We start from the raw sequence: 19,815 nt of genomic DNA on the forward strand, positions 1-19,815 counted from the left end.
GGTACTGTCATCAGCACAGGTCATCTATGACACCCCCAGTCTTCCCACTACCAGTCCAGCTGAGGGGACGCATTTGTGTCTTTATATAAAAGACCTTTGATGACAGATCTTGACCAGGAGCCAGGCCAGGAGTGTGCACCATAGGTGCTGGTGGAGGCTGAACATGGAGAGAGACAAGCAGGAGGAAAGAAAGCAGGCAGGAACAGGGCTGGTCCATCAACCCAGCCTCTAGATCAGTGGTCCTCAGCCTGTGGCTTCTGACCCCTCTGGGGTTGCATATCAGATATTTACATTGTGATCCATACCAGTAGCAAAATCACAGTTATGAAGTAGCAAATACATAATTTTATGGTGGGGGGGGGCGTGCTCTACAACATGAGGAAACTGTATTAAAGGGCTGCAGCATCAGGAAGGTTGAGAGCCACTGCCCTAGATGAACGGGGAAAGAGCAGGGTAAGTGATCCCCCGTGGTGGCCATGGAGGCTGGAGGGATGCTCTCTGCATGTGCACACACGTGCACATGTGCACATACACAGGTACAGAGGGGCATCAGGTAAGAGTTTGGCTTTCACTCTGCTGGCCTGGGGGAGGTGGGAGGAGAGACAGTGCTTTGAGCAGAGGCAGGCCCTGGGGAGCTACTGAGTCACCTGGGAATAGAGGGTGAAGACTGGACATGGAGTGAGGACACAGACAGTGAGGCAGTGGAGAGAGGGAAGATGGTCTCCTGGACTGAGCGGAATGGATAGGCTGGAAGCCGAGAGCTTGGACAATGACCACCTGACGGTCAAAAGATAAAATTCCATAGATGGGGGGTGCACAGGGGCAAGTGCAAGGGCAGGACATGTTTAGAGGTTATACCAGTCACAGGAGACAATATTCCCAGGGCTTTCCAAGAATTTGACAAGTTCTTGGTCCCCCGACTGGTACCCCTAAGATGTTTCCTAGGTAACTGTGCTTATATGGGCTGCACTTAGCATGCTCCCCAGCCTCACACTACAGTGAGATTCCACCCAAGGAAGATTTCCTCCCAAGGAAATCGATTTAGACGTCCATCTGTCCCACCATCTAGACCCCAAACTGGAAGTTTAGTTGTGACATCTCATGGCATGGGGTGAGGGCCCCAGGTCTTTGCGTCACAGTGTTCTTCCATACCACACAGCCCCGCTCTGCCTCTGTGTCCTTGAAAGGCAGGTACCACTGCACCTGTGTGGTTCTCTCTTCCAGCCTCCAGCCTGGCTCACACCTGCTCGAGCTGGGTCTCTTCTCTGGGCTCTATCTGCTGAGGAGATGTGGGCTCCCAGCAGCTAAATTCTCCCATGACATGGCTGGCACATGCACAGTCACCAGGAAACTCATGAAGTGGACAGTGGACCAAAGGACAGGCAGCTGAGTCCCACAGGCTGGCAGGGTCACCTCTGCCTCATGCACACCCAGGCACACTACCTTCCAAGTCCTGGACCTTCTTCATGTAAATCTTCAGCTGCTTTTTCAGCTTCCTCTCATTCTTCTCCAGCTTTTCTACCAATTCCTTAAAGTCCTGAAAGAATAAAGTTGTTGTATGAGATCAGGATGTTGGCCTCACCCTGAAGGAAAAGTTAAAAAAAAAAAAAATCCTTGCCGAGAACAGAGGAGCCCAGGAGGCTGAGGAGCCTGCTCAGGTAGGAGCAGAAGGGCCGCCTCACACAGGCAGAGCCTGCTCAGAGACCAGCAATGAGTCAGAGTTCATTCTGCAGCAATAACAGAGTGAACTCCCAGGGCGAGTTCCTCCCATAGGGCACTGGGGCACCTTGTGGAATCCTGGGACTCCCTAAGCCAAGCCTCCTCAGGGGACGCCCAGCCTAGGTATCCAGGGGAGCAGTGGGCAGTGCTCTGGGTGGAGGTGTGGGAATGCAGCCACAGAGCTGGCAGAGTTGGCAAGCCAAACAGAGGCTTCTGGGATCAGAAGCCAAGCAGGACAGGGGCGGTGGCCCCAATCCCTAGCAACTGTTGTCACTGGAGGCAGGATAGTCCACTGGGACCTAGAACAGCAAGCTGCCCCGGGAAGAACTTCGCTATCATTATTGCCCTCACCCAGCTGGGCAGTGGTTCTAATGGTAGGGAAGGGACAGAGGAAAAGAACCCTGCTTTTTCATCAGTAGAGCCAAGCCTAGGTAACTACAGTGCTGGAAAAGAGAGAGGCAAACACTCCATCCTGAGACCTCTGCAAGATCTGTGGTGTGGAGTCTCACCCTGTGTGTGTTACAGATAGGTATAGAACCCAGGGCACTGTGTGTGCTAGCCAGTGTTCCGCAGCTGAGATAGAGCCTTTGCCTTGGATGACATGGTTTTAAGGGATTTATTTTAATTTTATGTGTCTATGTGTGCTGTGTGTGGTATGTTACTACATGCGTGGGAGTGCATGTGCCTGTGGGGGGTCAGAGGATGGAAGAAGACTTTAAGGTAGGCCTGTGGAAGAGAGCCAGTTACAAGATCAATACCTGAGCTATAGGCTTTGCATTTGATTCTAATTGTAGGTATTTTGAGGAACTTTATTTAAAGGGGGAAGAGGCTGGTAAGATGGCTCAGTGGGCACTGGCACTGCTGCCAAACCCGATGCCAGACCTGATGACTTGAGGGGAGAGAATTGACTCTGGAAAGTTTCCCTCTAACTTCCTTCCATGTGGGTGTGGAAGAATTCCTCACAGATAGATGATAGAGAGATAACGAGCAAACAAAGAATACAGATGGCAAAAATAACCCTTCTTTGATTGTGAAGAATCTAAACATTCACCTAGTCTATAGGAGAGGAGGGACAGCCCAGACAACTGGGGAGGGGGAGAGAGAGAAAGAGTAGGGAGAGGGAAGAGGGAGGGAAGGAGGGAGGAGGGAAAAGGGGGGAGGGAAGGAGGGAAGAGAAGGGAAGAAGGAGGAGGGAGGAGGGAGGAGGGAAGAAGAGGGGAAGGAGAGAAAGTGTGTGTGTGTGTATGTGTGTGTGTGTGTGTGTGTATAAAACAGATCAGGGACTTTGCAAGAACCCAGTTGGTATAAAGGACTTAAGTGTCTTGAAAAACTTCAGTCAAGATTCCTGCGGGATAGATAATGTCACTGTCTTATAGCTGTGAAGAGACACCATGACCACAGCAACTCTTACAAAAGCAAACATTTAATGGGGCTGGCTTACATTTCAGAGGTTTAGTCCACTATCACCATAGCAGCAAACATGGTGGCATGCAGGCAGGTGCTGGGTAGAAGCTGAGAGCTACGCGATGATAACGGACTGACCTGTGACCTGTAGGCCAATCCTTGTTAAATGTTCTCCTTTATAAGACTTGCCTTGGTCATGGTTTCTCTTCACAGCAGTAAAACCCTAAGATAACTGGATCTTCTATCTCTGAATGGAACACAGGCAAGCTGTCTCCATTGGGACGTGCTAGAATCTCTGACCTGTACATGGACACTGTTATTTTAATACATCAGGTCTTACACTATTCCAATTATCACTCATCAACAGACAACTTTTCTCTGTCCCTGTTCCTACTATAGAGGTAAGAACATGATCTGTGCCCATCTCATAGCTCCTGATTCTACTTTTGTCCAGAAATGACCCCAAGGGCTACAATCCATGAGGCATGGCCACTTACCAGATTCTCATTGGTCAGCCGGGATATCTCCTGCTGGACACCAAATTCTACCTGGGCCTCTGGGGAGAGCAGCAGAGTCTGGCAGAAAGTCTGCTGCTGTTTGTCCATCTCCTCCTTCAGGGCCTCCACCTGGGCCTTGAGATGTTCCACCTCCTCCTCATGCTCCAGGCTCTGGGCCTGCAGCTGTGCTTCCAGCAACCTGTACCCAGAGAAGCAAGCCAGGTCACCATGTGGCTGGGATGGGCACCCGTCGTCGCGAGGGGCTACAGACAGACACAGCAGGAGCAGCCAAGCACATAGCAGGAACAATCATAAGGCCCCAACAAGGATGGACACAGCGGGGAGATCTCAGCAGCCAAGCAGACCAACGGATCCTTTCAGACGGCCAACGGGTCCTTTCAGAAACCAAGGCCAAGGCACCCTCTTTGGCCACCCTCATTTTTTTGTTCTTTGGGTATGGATGACTGGTTTGAGATGAAGAGACTGTCTCCTTGTCAAGATGCCATTAGCAAAAATAAATGTGTCATAGTCTTAAAATAGCAGTGTCTACATCTGCCCCAAAGTTTCTAAGAATTTCCTTGTAAAGACAAGATACTGATAAACAGAGCTAATTATATTAGTTTATGTTTCCTTTAGTAGATTTCATTCATTTCTTTTTTAGGAGAAGAGCTAATATTTTGCCTTTCCTCTCTACCTTTAATATCCTACTTTATCTCATATGTACTTTTTTTTATATCAATTTTCCCTCTTGTCTAAAAAACTGAGACTATTTGGAGAAATGTTTAAGATCAACCAGTGTTATGAGAAGAAAGGCTCAGAGGCAGTTTGGAGAGGCTGAGAGGAGGCTCAGAGATTCCTCAAAGGGGCCCGCGTGCCAGGCACTCCTGCCGGCTTTAGCAGAGGCTCAGCAGCGGCCTCACCTTGGGATCTGACCATCACATGGCCAAGTGCAATTAGTCAGTTTCTGGGACTTGATTACCTGATCTAGCTTTCTGATTTTGGGTGTCCATCTTCAGCCAAAAGGGGCATGGTTGGTGGGGTTCTGAAAGACAGTCATCCCTGTCTTTACCTGGGACATAGTAAAGTTTCTGCTCGGGGCAGCGACCAGGGACTTCTCCCGGTGTCCAGATGGCAAGGAGTGGGCAGCCACCATGCCTTTTCTATCTGGGAGATGCTAACCGCCATTGAGAAGGGGGAGCGAGAGTAGGGAGTCTGCTTTGTTGACAGAGCAGCCATGTTTCGGGCAGCCAAGCGGCTCCACAGCAGGGCACAGGTAAGGGCTTCTTAGCAAAGACATGCAACTGAAAGAGAAACTGATAAAGGAGGCTGGCCTCTCACCACAGGAAAACAACATTAACACCAGCGAGGTGGGAGAGAATCCGGTAGCAGCCTTTTAGATAGCATACAGTATTCAGACAGCATTTGACATTGGCTACGACATACCAAAACTCATCAGTCAACAAGATAGAGGATGTAGACCATTTGGTTCCAGGGAACTATCCCAGGACCACTTTCTGACCTACAGTGTATCCCCTGCTAGCACTTTCCTTACCCTCAAGTGGGTTCGGCCCAGGGCTCTACGCCAGGAGTAAGATTCCTATCCAGGCACCTGAAAGATCTCCTGAAGCGTTGGTCTATGTGTTATTATCCAGTGCATTTGGCTTAATTTTTTTCTTTGTGCCACATCTGTCTCATGACAGATATAAAAAGCAGCCTAGCAGTGCGCACACGGGTTCACACTCTAACAAAACAAGCTTGACTGGCAGGACTCTGGCCTCACTGAAGAACCACTCTCTGACTAGCAGGACTCTGGCCTCAAATAACCACCACAGTAGAAAAGGAGGCAGCAGGTAATGCGTCTCTGCTTTCTCTAGATGTAAAGCTTTATCTGTGGTAACCCTAATCCTTTTCCTTATGGCGACCCTGTGTGGCAGGGCCTGCTCTGATCCACCATTTGACAATGAGGGACCTGCCCCCAATGTCCCCAGCAAAGGCTGTGGCACTAGGAGATGTTTCCCTTGATGCCATGCAGGGATCTCCGTGTTATCTTAGCAGCAGCAGGGAGAGAGCCATGATGGGCAAGCATGAGCTGAGGTGTGGGCGCCACCCAGTCACTGAGGGCTCCAGGGCTCACACTTATCGCCTCTCTGAGCTCCTTTCCTCTTTGAGAAACAAACCCCGATGACAAGCGCCCCATATCTTGTTGAGAACAAACAAACATTCCCCACCCCCACCCCGTGTGCCCTCTAAGAGCCCCATGCTGGCAAAGAGGCTATGATTCCCCTCTGTGCTGCCTTCACTCTGCTTACAGCCCTGGCTAAACTGGGGTCAGTTTTGCTGCTGATATCAAAGGTTTGATTGTCAATGTACACAGAACTTAACCCGTAATTTAAACCTGCCAAGGTGTGCTGGCACAGACTGCACAACTGCCTGCAGCAGTTGGCTGTTGTCAGCCCCCCTAAGATGGGGACCGACTGTGTGCTGATAGGAAGTACAAAGAACCCTTGCTTCTGCAGCAGAACCAGCATGCAAACTAGGTCAAGGACTTGGGCCAACCCCGAAGTGTCAGGACGGTTGGTGTGTGGCATGTCCGTGCACAGGCCCTGGAATCCCACAAGTTAGTTCCCATTGCAGCTTTTTTCTCAGTAGCTGTGTGATGTCTGCTACAGGAACCCTCCCCTCTTTCTCCACCTGTAGAACAAAGAGTTGTGCCATGTGACTCTAAGGTTCACCTGGGCCACCTAGCGCCACCATTTTGACCCAGGCAAGCAGCTTCTGTGGTGTCATCAGTACAGCCCAGACCCAAAATGATGAGTGGGCGTCTCTAGGCACTGCTGGTCAGAAGCCCGTGTGAGCTGTGCCCCGTAGTCTCTCTCACAGTTGCTCAGGCCAAACCAAGGAAGACAGACATGAGCAGGCACACAGATGAAGCACATACGAGACGAGAGCGGATTTGACCTGGCAACTTGCTTTAGCCCTTGGTAAGCCAAGCCGAGTTCTCCATCTTCATTCAAATATCCCCAATCCTCAGTCTGGCTAGAAATAAAGTACAGAGAAAGAGGTGTCCAGTGGAGAGGAGAAGAGGCACGCGGAGAGACGGGAAAGCTCGTAGCCAAGCCTTGGAGTCAAGAAAAGGGCACAGACTGGGGGCTGTTCTCATGCTTCTCTCTGGTTCCCGAATTCTAGGTGCCGGCAGACAGCACCCTCCTCTGAGTTTCAGAGTTTCAGGGAAAGGGGTTCCATGTGGTCTCAGCGATCCACCAATAGCTGCAGATCAGGTACATGCTGCCAAAGACGGCAAAACGCTGTACTTGTTCTGGTAACTACAAACAAAACAGCCACACAGTAGCACAGGCTAGGCCATCTTACAATTCTTCCTTCCATCTGAAGGAGTTGAAGGAAAACAGGACTATAAGTATAACAGAAGTATAAACAGGACTAGAGGAGAAGACAACAAAGTGTGTGTGTGTGTTTAAAGTTAACTACAACAAACTTACAGGCTGAGCAATGAATGACGTCTTCCCTTGATGTAGGCTACACCATTTCCCTGTCTAGTCATCTGTGAAAGCAGGTCCCTGGTATCCTCTCTTGGCCCTGCATTCTGCCTGATTCAGCCAAGGTGGCTTTTGGAGGTCATTGTGCTCAATGCTTTTCTGATCCTACCCCACAAAGTCCTGAGGACAAGGGCATCCTTAAAGGCCAGCGGGGTAGTTGGTGGAGGGCGTGAGTTGTGAGCAGGAGTTAGCTCACACTCCTAATAGGAAGGCCACTCAGCACATCCCAGAACCCAGTTGGCAAATCCAACAGCCCTGGTCAAGCCAGATGCTGTCTTGCCCTGTCATGTTTTGGATAAAGTTCAGGGAATGAAAATATCCATTTCAGGTTCTTTCAGATCTACTCTCTAGCAGAAGGCCTCCAGACCTGCAGTGCTTCTGCAGTCTGCTTCTTGGGCTGGTTGTCCACACCTGTGTCAACTACCACGCTGAAAGTCCAACAGACAGGAGTTAGTTAATGCACTTCTGGGTCCTTTCTATGGCTTCTGTTCCTAGTCTAAGGCCAACCCCTTAAGTGTTAGAAACTCCTGGCTGTGTAACTGGACAGTAAGGAAGACTAGTGCCAACATTTTGATGCCAGTTTTGATTGCCAATTATTTTGAAGAATACCCCTATCCAAGCCTTCTGCCTGGTAAATGCCTGGAGCTTCCCCACTGTGGTGGTTTGAATGAGAACGGCTCCCCATAGGCTTATCTGTCTGCATACTTGGTTCTCGGTTGGTGGAATTGTTTGGGAAGGACTATGAGGGGGCGGGGCTTTGCTGGAGGAGGTGCTACGGAGAATGGGCTTTGAGGTTTCAAAGGAATTCATCATTCTTGGTATCTCTCTCTGTGACTTGTGATTCTAGATCAAGATGTAGGCTCTCGGCTATTACTCCAGCACCATACTGTCATGTTCTCCCACCATGCTGACCATGGACTCTAACTATTAAACTATAAGCCTCAAAGAAACTTTTTTTTCCTATCAATGGCCTTGGTCATGGTGTCTTATTGTAGCAATAGAAAAGTAACTAAGACAACCAGATACTGCTTTCTCTTCCTATGCCAACCAGTTTGGTGTTCTGGGTAATCTGTATGTCCCAGAAAATCCCCAAGGACCTAAGGCTGTGTTACGTAGGAGCTGATATCTGCTCCTCCTGTTCTCAGTTAAGGTTTGCATCTACCAAGGGACCTTTGTAGCAATGCTTTACTCCAGGGGAGGCCCCTGTGCTGCAGGAGTTCTTGGAAGTATCCAGCATGCTGTACTCCAGCCATCTCCTCAGTTGCTTGTAAAGAAGTGCTGGCACCTGGCTGGATACCCACGTGCCTCCCAGTCTTCTTCTGAAGCCTCCCTAGCCTTGCTGTCTGAACATTAGCTCCTGGGAGGGACTGCTAGGTCTCTGAGAATACTGCCTCCCTCCTGTGGTTCTCAGGCTTTCCAGAGTGGCACATGGGTGATGCCTAGACCTACCTCTTGGAAGTTAGCATCAGTCCTTATGTTAAGAGTTTCACGGGTAAATGGAATTCTGAATTCTGTCGCATGCTGGGTATCCCGGACACAGGTGAAACATGATACACGTACAGCTCAGACACGCCACATTTCAAAACATGAAAACAGGGGTAGAGACCTCTGCTCCTAGCTGAAAGGGACCCAAAGTTCCCCATCACCCCTGTTCATAGGAGTGTGACTGGGTAGGCAGTGACATCTGCTGGTGTGAGGAGGAAACCCCAAACAGCTTGGCTTCAGAAATCAACAAATATTCATGGAGCGCCTCTCTCTGTAAAGTCCACTGACCACAGAAATGCACAGCAAGGCCCCGCCCGCGGCTCACTGTGCAGTCAGGAGCCCTGCCAGGGATGCTCATCTGAATGAACTCCTGGCCTGATTCTCCATGTTTGGCTGATGCAAATGAGCTGGGGGGCCTCAGAGTATTTTCAACTAGCTGTAGAGGCCATGCAAATGGTCTCAGAGAGGATTTCCCCTCTGCAAACCTTGGAAAAAAGGACCAAGCATCCATACCCTGTCATATGCCCAGCCTTCTTGGGTCTGGTCAGTTCCTTGAGTGTACCAAGTGCTCTGGGGGTACTTATTTCTTTAGCCTACACTGCATTGTCTCTCAGCAGTCCGGGATCTTTGCTGGGGCCTCTGAGAAGTAGACCAGGGGCACTAACATAGAGGAGGAAAGAGGCCACATGTGGGGGGCTGCCCTCAGAGCTAGGCTACGCTTTGAGCATGGACGTGCAAAGAAATCCCCACCTGCACTTGTCTTTCTGAGAACCAGCACCTCCAATGGACCTGGCTCCAGCCAAAGGCAATAATAAATCTTTTCTGTGCTGGGACCTGCGGCTGTTTCCTGGGTCCCAAGGATAGATCTAGGAACACACTGTCTACATACTGTGGAGGAGTTCTACAGCCTCGGCTTTGATGGAGTCGGAGGAGTACTGCTTGAAGCTAGACCTAGCTGAGGCGCAGCCACACTCGCTCAGTGCTCAAGTCCTAACCCAACCTGGTAACCCGGAGGGCCTGCTGCGGGGAGGCTGAGGAGAGGAGGCAGCAGCTTTTCACCCAGTCCACATCCCATCATTCTCACAGACCCAGGGGCGAGAGGATGAGAGACTTCGGGCTCTAAGCTTGGCTTCCACAACTGCCACTTTTTCTTAGCTTTGCCGTAAGTAAAGTAGCTAGAACTGGCCTGGCTGCCCTTAGCACCCAAGATGGCAGCATGAGCTCGGGGAAGCAGGAGGGAGCACTCCACATCCTGAGAGCTCTGGCCAGAGCAGCCCCCATGCTGCGTGCCTGCGCACTCACAGTGTGTGTGTGGGGGACAGGACAGGTGGAGGCTCTCTGCAGATCTTAACAGGCCAGGAAGCGTAGCAAGTGGAAGGGATATGAACCCGAGGGACCCCCAATGCTGGGAGGGGCTGTCCACAGGACTAGTGCGTCAGAAATCACAGAAGTCTAGAATATATGCTCATTTTCTGGGTACAGATTTCACCGAAATTCTAAAGGGACCCCACCTGACCAAACACGCAAGACGCCTTTTATATGTATGTCAAGCTCTCCGTTACAGGGCAACGCAGGAATGGCACAGCAGACATCTCTACGGCACACTTCTCATAACGGGGCGCCTGTCTGGGCTCCCCAGAATCACAGCCCTGCTACCCTTCCCTGACAGTCAGTCCAGATGTTTCCCTGCTTAGTGCTTGGCTTTGTAGTAATCACAAAACTCTCTCAAAGCTGACACTGGAACAAAGCTGAAAAAGACAAACGCTAGGGTGCCCGCTGTGGCAGATATTGGGGACCTGGGTCCCCCAGTTGCCCCCCTCTAAGCAGCAATGCTCTTCTTAACTCAGCTTCTCAGCTATCCACTATTGCTTGCTAAGCTTTCTGGGCGTGGGATTATTTTAAGATAGAGTAGGGCTATTTTTGTCGGATCACCTCCATTGTTACTGCAGCAAGAAGACAAGATCTGGGGCATTAAGCAGCCCCTGGAAAGACCTAGATGGAGGGCTAGTCTCCTGACAGCTGAACGAAGGGAACAGAAAGAGGGCTGGGAGTGGTTTGGGCTCTGAAGATCGGGCGGGCGATAAGCCGGCGCTCAGCTGCCTCAGCTGCGGCTCGCTCTCTAATTTAACCCCACCTGAGAGGTTTTCTCTATTCATCTCTTTGCTTATCTTCCACCCGAGATAATTTAAGACGACTCAGGCTTCCGTGCAGGGAGTCACCTTCGTTCCCTCCCTTTCTTCTTTAGGGAGACTTGGAGGCTGGCTGCACCTCCCTCTCAGCTTTCCCACGCAGGGGCTGGGGGAGGGCGGGGCCTGCACATCTGGAAGGCAGCCTTCCTGGGCTCTGCCTTGGTTCAGCTATAGGCCAGCTGTGTGCCTGAAACTGCTTCATCCTTCTGGGCCTCAGTTTCCTCTTCTGCAGACGCAGGACTGCAGCAGAAGATCGGCAAGTCCTAAGCACTTAAGTGTTCAGAAGAGGCAGACTCAGGCATCACCTCCTAAAGGGCCCACTGCTTCCGGCAACTTTAAACAAATGCCTTCCTCTGGCCGGCTTCCCAGGGCCTTCTCTTTCCAACAAATAATTCCCCAATGTTGGGCAGATGGCCAGTTCCTGAGGAACAGGTTGTAACACGCTAGGCCAGACAATGGCCCCTCCCATGCCCAGTTCTTCTGTCACCTCCAGGTACAGCGCAGAGGTGGGCCTTACCTGTTCGTCTGGCAGACGCCGTGGTAGGCCTCAATGGCGTCTTCCTGGTCTACATGCTTCTCACTGTTGGGCCAACTTGTTCTGGCATTGATGTTCGGCTCCTAGAAGACCCCAAATTAAAAACAAGAACAACTGTGGTTGTACAACTTCCAGGAAATGGCTTCCTAACATGGAAGTATATCAGTGTGCTTTGAGGAAAAGAAGCAGACCTGGAGAAATAGATAATTGCTGTTGAATACAGGCAGGAGCACGGCTTCAAAAGGCCATCTTGGGTGGAAGGCCACAGAGCCTTGGCAAGGCTTGGCTGTGAGGCACAGGAGCAAGCGGTGGGGTAGGGGCGGGAGCTGAGAGGGATCCTGGGAGGAACAAGCCTCAGAGGGCGAGTCAAGCCTTATTACGGAAATGCCTCATCCCGCAGCCACACCAGGGCCCATGGCTACAGTGGCCTAGTCTGGTAAAGCCCATTGGGCGAGCCAGGTAAACTTCTCTCTCTCTCTCTCACTCTCCAGTCTGTCCTAGAAGGTAAGACCATCAAAACCAAACACCACCTGGAAAGACTGAGAGAGAAATCTCTTCAGAGATAAAATGAGGAGACGAGGACATGAAAGACAGCTCTGAGGCTATCCATCTGTGTGTCTTGTTTCTTTTGAACATTTTCTTTAAAAAGTTTTTTTTTTTTTTTTAATCTGTACATGTGGGTGCAATGCCTCTGGAAGCCAGAAGATGGCACCAGATCCACATGGGGATGGATTTATAGACTGTTGTGCGCTGCCCAATGTGTGAGACAGGAGCTGAACTCAGGTCCTCTCCAGGACCGGTCAGGGGCCCCTATCTGCTGAGCCGTCTCTCCAGCCCCCTTGATCACATTCTTAAATTCACTAGATCCTAGACATTTCAGCTTCCCCTTTTGAAAAAAGGTCATGGAGAAAAGGCACCAACCCCTTGGGCTGCTTTCAGAGACCCCAAAGACAAAGGTCCTGCTCTTCAGGTTTGAGACTACCGTGAGTAACGATGTAAAACCACAAGGCTCAGTGTCGCTCCCACAAGCCCAGCCACGCTGGCCCTCATTACCATGTTCTTGCCCGACAGGCGGCGCTGGTCAGCGTTCATAATCTGGGTCCTGAGGATCAGCACCTCCTCTTTGCGGACCTCCAGTTCCTCGTTGGCCAGCTTGAGCTGGTTCAGCAGGAGGGTGTAGCTGTCTGGGGAGCTGTGGGTGGAGTTGTCCCGCACGGCCTGGTCGGCCACAGCTTTCCTCAGCTCGTTCAGATCATTCTTCAGCTTCTTGTTCTCCGATTCAAGCTCTTGTCTCTGCAAGACAGCCAAGAGGCGCGCCCTGCTGCGTGCTGCGTGCTGCGTGGGCGGCAAGTCCCGGCCGCCCACCTCTCCTCTTTCCTTAACTTTCCCTGTCTACCACAAGAGCGACTTTCTCTCCTTAATGAAGACACCTGTGGCTCAGGTTCTGAAGACATGAGTGGTCAGTCAGAGCTAGAAACTGACCTCAGCACCCAAGTTCTCAGAGAAACGCTTCTGATGCGACAGCACTACAGCATTCCCAGGATGCAATGTGGGTTTTGAGCACATTCAGCCATGAAATTCTTCTTTGTGGAAACGCTGGGCTGATAACCGTGTGTGTGTGTGTGTGTGTGTGTGTGTGTGTGTGTGTGTGTACACATGTGCATATACATATATAATGCTGGAGAGCAAAGTTATGCCCAGCCTCAAGCCTCAAGCTGTAAACAACATGCCGCTAACAGGACTTCCTAAAACTTTTGTGTGGTCGCATGCTTTGTGACTGTTTTTAGATAGTCACAATAAAGTCCCAAGATGTCTGAGCTAACTCTATTGGACAGAATCTGTACGACCTGAGGGCGGAAGCCAGGGGGGAGTACAGCTAGCTTAAGGACCAGAGCAAGTTAAGTGCCCCAACCAGGATGCCAACGCAGATGACATGAACGAGCGTGGAAGGCATTAAGCTAAATGCTGTTTGCTGTCACAAGAAGATAAATGCCTTGAGTCCACTGCAGGAGGCATCTTCACAAGCAGACAAGTGCCACTGCAGGAGGCATCTAGATGGTGCACAGAGACAGGAAGTAGAATGGTGTCTGTGTGGAGCTGAGGGAGGGAGGTGGAGTCTGGAGTGGAGACAGGCTTTGTATGATGAATTACAGGCCTGAACAGCAGTGTGCTGCTCGCACACTATGAATGTATCCTCCATCACTGGCCCTCGTATACACTTAAAATAGCGAATATGGTAAATTTTATGCTATATTATATTTTACCACAGGGGAAAAAGTAGTTAGGAGGGAGAAGTCACAGAAATGACTCAATGTTTTTCTGTGCAATGGTCATTAGCAAGTTCGTAAGAGTTGTTCTATTAGTGACCAGTGGACTGCTGAAACAGCCTCACTATGAAGTCTTTGGGAAGGAAGGGTCTGCTCTGATGGCCCTTCCCTCCTCCTGGGGCCCGAAGTCTGGTCTGCTTTGCCCTTTCTCGCCTCTCTTGTCAGAACACCCTCTGCCTTACATTTGGATATCGTTTCAAAGCGATTCTATTCCTGTGGCCACATTTTATTTTACCGGGAGCTGTTTCAAGTAGGAGAGCGTGTGTTTCTTGGTCTAAACACAAACTCCCCTTTGTCTCAAAGATGAAGATGTGAGGGTATAGGAATGGAGCCACTTGCCTATTGCTCTACCAAGCGCAGGCTGGATGATTAGGACCTGGTCTCCTGGAGCCATCTATGTTGACTTCTACCAGAGGGCAGCCGACTTACCTTCAGACTATTGTAGGCTATATCTGCATCCTGGTCCACATCTAAGCCATTGTTCTGTTGTTCTACCTGCATAGAAGGACAGAGGGTGAGTGCAGACCACAGGGCACATGCTCTGCAGACATTTCTGAGACAGTCAAACTTTCTTATTCTACTTTTGCATGAAGAGCTGAAAACCTCACCCTCCACAGGTGTATTCCTCAGTTCCTCCAAAGAGTAGCCCGATACTTGGCTACCATGAACACCTCCTTCTTGCCCCCACGCTACCACACGGTCCTCACAGGTGCTGTCAGGTTGAAGATGTATCACAAACACTACTTTGGGTTAAACTGTACAACCTTAGTACCTGTAAGTCTTAAATTCTCCCTGTGAATGTGATCTCCCTTGGGAATGGGGTCTTAGGAGATATAATGAAGTAATTCCTAATGCTTTAGGAGGAAAGAATACATAGACAAGATGGATATATTAATATGGAGGTGGGACTGGAGTCAGCTGCAAGTCCAGAACACCAGAAGCCAAGAGAAAGGCACAAGACTAGTTTTTCCCCACTGCATGTGGGGACAGTCACATCCAAACCGTCACTTCTGACGTCTCACCTCTGAAGAATACATTTTTGTTAATAAGTAATTGGATTGGAAATATTTTGTTTCAGCATCCCCAAGATATCACCTGAATATTAATGTCTTTGTGGTTTTGTGGCGTGCACTCATGAGGTAGTTCAAAGCAGCTTTTAGTGGCTGGCTCATAGTAGGTCTACAGAGCATGCAACAGACTTTACAATGCCAAAGCTGGTAGCTCTGGGCATCAGTAACTGGAATAACAAGTCTACCAGGGCTCAGGTCAGCCAAGGACCTCTGATTATGTGGGCAGTGCTTAGCGTTGAATTGGCTGTTGAAAGGGGGCACAATCAACTTCCTATTAGCTTGGAGTGAGTTTAAGGGGGAGAACATGGGTCTTTAGAGCTAAGACCTAATGGGGCAGTTAATAAGATTGCCTAAGTCCCAGCAACCTGAAGTCCAGGTGAAGCTGTCACTGCTGCAGGTGGACAGGATGTCCGAGCTTAGAGTGAGCATCTCCTGCAACCTCTTCCAGAGGAAGGGCATGTATGGTGGCTGTACTGTTTCTTGCAATGTAAGCTGGGAAGAGCCCTGCCTGGGTACCTCCATCCTCCATCACCAGAGGCACAGGGACCTGGATGACCCGAGCCAGAGTTCCTGCTGTTAGGACGTGGCCGGCACTTGTGTCCTGTGGTATAGGCACCACCCCTCTAAGTGTTGGCTATGTTAGACTCTCAGAGCGAGAGAATCACATACTCACACTTGAAGGGCTGCACCATCATGTTTCCAAGTCTGTTGGGATCGCCATAGGGACCAAGGTTAACTGCCAGGTCAGGGGACAAGGAACTGGGCACATGGGGCAGACCCAGCAGGCACAGACTCCACTCTCACAGTGGCTTAGCCATTCAGCATAGACGGAACACTCACAGGCACCCTGGTCAGGCTCTATCGAGTATAAGGCCTCTAAGGCTGCCAACCTGGGGCTACATCACTCTAGGTGGCTTAGGATCCCTTGTGGAACCAAGGAAGACTCAGAAACTTGATCTTAATCTCAGGGGATGATAGAGCATTCTACATTATTACCCACCCTTCCCCCTGTAGGATCCGTGCACAGGGCAGAGCATACAGTTCTTGTTTGGCGATTATATTTTGAGAATTCCCCCTTTACTCGATATCCAGACACACCAACTCTGAAGCCATGTGTCCAAAGCAATTTGGCATTTCTGAAATGCAGAATCTAGAAATCCTGTCTTTGGATACAGGAGAGTATGTAGAAACTTCTATGCTGGGTATCTAATGTATCTAATGCCATCCATGCCCATAACTTAGAATGGCGGGCTTAAAATCCCTTGACTTTAGATGGCACAAGAGCAACTAGCATTCACTAGAATTTGTCCTTCATTTTGAGCTTTGAGCTTTTCCCAGGAAGGCGACTTGCCACCCGAGTCCCACCTGTGTCACAGAGCAGTGGTAGCTTTCTTTTGTCCCCAGTGATCACGGTGGTGAACTGCCAACCCCCATGGGTGCGTTATTGTTAAGTTAGTGTCTGGAAGGTTGGAGGACTAAAGGGCATTTTAACAATGTGCATTTTCAACATACAATGGGGCTTTGGGGATACATCTCTAATAAGAGTATCTGTCCAGTATTTGATTTGTGTTTGTCTGTCAGGATAGCTTTTCTTTACAATTGGAAGTCATTCATTTACCCAGCGCCTTCACTGTCTTCTCTTAACTAATCCACCTGGAGACTTACCACCACCACCATGCTTTACCTCAACACTTAATGCTTATTAAACAAAGACAAAACAGAACAAACAACACTCTCCCCCACCCAAGACTGACAGCAGCCGCCCCAGAGTCTGCAACATATCAGACTGGAAAGGGAAAAATGTGTTATGGAAGAAGAGTCTGGGTCCAGGATGGGGGCGGGGTCAAGGATAGAGGAGGGGGAAGAGGGAGGGGGAGAGGGAGGGGAAGAGGGCGGGGGAGAGGAGGGAGGAAGAGGGAGGGGGAGAGGGAGGGGAAGGGGGAGGGGAGAGGGAGGGGGAGAGGGAGGGGAAAGGAGAGGGGGAGGGGAAGAGGGGAGGGGGAGGGGGAGGGGAGGAGAGCCCAATCCTATGATGTTCAGCTTATACTTGAGAACAGACCTGTTAGTGATATGACCCAGAACTGGACTTAAATCCCATGAGAAGTGTTCCTCACAACTTCAAAGTAAGAAAAAGTGGTTCTTATCTCCTGACAGCTCTCTGCTGTAGCAGTGCTGATAGCTTTGTAATCAACGGCATTCACAGCTGTACTACAACACTATTTTTTATTTCACACCTGGGCTACATTTGCTACTCCAAAGCCAATTCAAATTCCCCAGTGGCTAAGTTTATCTCTTGCATTTTTACCTGTCTTAAAAAAAAAAAAGAAACTATACATAGTATGTATGTTTGTGTGTGTGTGTGTGTGTGTGTGTGTGTGTGTCTGTCTGTCTGTCTGTCATGGCTTGCATGTGCTGTGCATGGTGGTATCTGTGTGAGAACCAGAGGACACCTTGCAGAAGTCAGTTCTCCCCCTGCATCATGTGTGTCCCTTAGATCACACTCAGGCTAGCAGGCTTGGCAGTGGGTGCCCTCACGAATACAGAGAGACATCTTGCTGGCTCCGCATTTTCTTTTGTAACGCCCACTTTTATACTTGCTATGAACTGGCATAGTTCTGTGTGTATGGCTTAGGTGCCCCAAAAATCCTTGAGACAGAGAAATTACTTTCTGGTGTAAAGTTTCACACAGTATTCTTTGAAGACTCAAGAGGATAAGAGTGACTTCAGTTGTGATGATGTAAAGGCATAGCCATAGGTAAGAAGGGTCTCCTTCAGTTGGCTGAGCTCATGATAGACCCCAGGCATGAAAGGGAGGTAGACTTCCTCTGGTAATTTGACTTCTGCTGTATTATTTTCTCTGCACCTGATGCCAGTCCTACAGACATGAGCTCCCACAGATACCCTATGGCTTCCCAGTGGAAATCCTCTCCCTGGGACCCCCAGGGAGCATGCCCTGCACATTAGCAGTGTGGGGGGGTGGGACACTCACGAGGAGTGTTTCCAACAAGAGGAAGCTGTGAAGTTCCACACCACTGAGAAACCACGGCTCTCGGAGCTGTCACGCACCTGAACTTTCTTGCTGTCCTGCTGTTCCTTTTCTAGCTGCACCTGCAGCTTCTTCCTTTCCTGCTCAAGTTCCCGCACTCTCTTCTGCAGCTTCAAGAAGACGGTCATGTCCATGGCTGCCTTCTCTATGCCAATCTCCTGCAAAGGGAGAGGGGTGCCCAGAAGGTGACTTTCACAGCACACATGCTCCAGGGAACACACGAGGCCTCGCTGCCCACCTCTGTGTCAGCCATCTGTCTCCTTGCTCGTCCCCAACACCAACCCTTGCCTCTGACACAAAGCCAGCATCAAATCACTAGTGTTCCCCATAGGAAAGCTGGTGCCGGGGGCTTACGCTCTTCAATAAAGTCTCTGTCTCAGCACTCACATTCCTCCTGTGTGAGCCACGCAAACGACCAATCACATACTCTAAGAACAAACGCAAACAGGCACAGGCATTTTCTTTGGAAGGTAAAAGGGAACTCACTTCTGGAAAATGGCATTCCAAGAGAGAAACTAAGTCCCAGGACCACAGTGCCTCCTGGTGGGAATCACAGTGGCTCCCATCACTGTCAGTGTGACACTAGTACCCGATCATAACTTGAAACAAGCAATACTTGCCCTGCCGTGGAGCTTGCATCTCCAACAGATCTTAATACATTGATTTCCCAGCGTATTTCTGTCCGTTCAGATCCATGTCTATATGTTACAATGTGGGGTATGTATGTATACAAACATGTGTCTGCCTGTCAGTAGGCAATGTGTGTGAGTGCATATGCAGCCTGTTTTTACATGTCGGAAGTGTGATGATGTTCTACCTCATGTAATGAGCACAGCTCAGGATCAGTCACACTGCCTGTGAGCCACGGAGCTGTGGGGATGAGGGGATGACTGCTCACTCATATCGACATGGAAACCGCATCCACACTGATGCTGTACCCGCCGTACATCTGACTGTGTGTCAGTAAGTTCACGGCAACCCAGGGATCCTGTTCTCAATGTCTGTGCCACCACCAACAGAGCGCTATATCTCTGTTGGGTAGTTCCACACAAGCCATTAAATGTCCCCACAGTACAACTGCAAACATTGCCCCAGACTTACCTCCATCTGCTGAAGGGCATCCTCAGTGTCTCCAATTTCTGAAGTGGAAATGGAGGGGTAATTGGAGTCAGATTCTAAGCTACTTTGATTCGATGGGTTCTTCCTGTGGCCCGGAGTTTGCTGCTCAAGAAGAAAAAAAAATGTGACAACTCATTAACCAGCTCGTATTAATATGAAGTAACTTCTCAAGGAGGCTTGGACATCAGCCACTGCTTCCCTTGTCACAACTATGGGCAGTAGTGCTCCTTGGAACAGTGGATAGACAGTTATTCCCATGTATGCCAGGCAAATACTCTACCAATGCTTTACAACCCACAATACCCAGAGCGTAAGGAGAGAACAGCCTTTCCCTTTCAGCCGGGCCCTCAGATTACACAGTGCATCTTCTCTACGGTTTTGAAAGGAACCCTTTCTGCAACCCTCTCATTCAGTCTCTCCTTCCACTCCATTCTGCTCATGAGAGTGACAGCAAATAGAAATAGAGCATACATTCTGTGCTATTCATTTAAAACCCTACTGTTTATTTTATTATTGTTTTTTTTTTTTTTTTTTTTTTTTTTGGCAGCTGGTTTGTCTTTAAGAGTGAAAACCGAGCTTGGTGGAATTTATAGATTTCTATTTCAGTTCCTATTCGGATTCCTTTCCTGGTTTCCATGCAACTAACTCACTGATGTTGAATATGTATGTTGGGAGGGAATATTCATTCGGGTAAAGAAGAGTGTCAGTTCCCGAGATGTCACAAAAATATCTTGTATTTTGTCAGAGACGAGGAGACCCAATCAGGTTCCAAGGGTCTCTCTCCACCTGGACCAATGCATTAAGGTGAGAGCCTACAACACCTCTGTCTCAACAGTGGAATTTTCTAGAACAAGAAGATGACAATAAACA

General features: G+C 49.6%; 1 protein-coding gene across 1 annotated transcript in view; it reads right to left on the reverse strand.

Moving 5' to 3' along the window:
• Positions 1-19,815, reverse strand: part of Myo5b (myosin VB) — a 313,010-nt gene that overhangs the window by 21,454 nt on the left and 271,741 nt on the right. The window contains exons 25-31 of the mRNA XM_052155754.1: positions 18,928-19,047; positions 17,847-17,984; positions 14,140-14,205; positions 12,437-12,676; positions 11,366-11,466; positions 3,621-3,819; positions 1,444-1,537 (exon numbers count right to left, since the gene is read on the reverse strand). Of these exons, the coding sequence (XP_052011714.1) occupies positions 1,444-1,537; positions 3,621-3,819; positions 11,366-11,466; positions 12,437-12,676; positions 14,140-14,205; positions 17,847-17,984; positions 18,928-19,047 (958 nt within the window). The remainder of the gene's footprint in view (positions 1-1,443; positions 1,538-3,620; positions 3,820-11,365; positions 11,467-12,436; positions 12,677-14,139; positions 14,206-17,846; positions 17,985-18,927; positions 19,048-19,815) is intronic.

This window comes from Apodemus sylvaticus, chromosome 13, assembly GCF_947179515.1.
Source record: "Apodemus sylvaticus chromosome 13, mApoSyl1.1, whole genome shotgun sequence".
NCBI lineage: Eukaryota > Metazoa > Chordata > Mammalia > Rodentia > Muridae > Apodemus > Apodemus sylvaticus.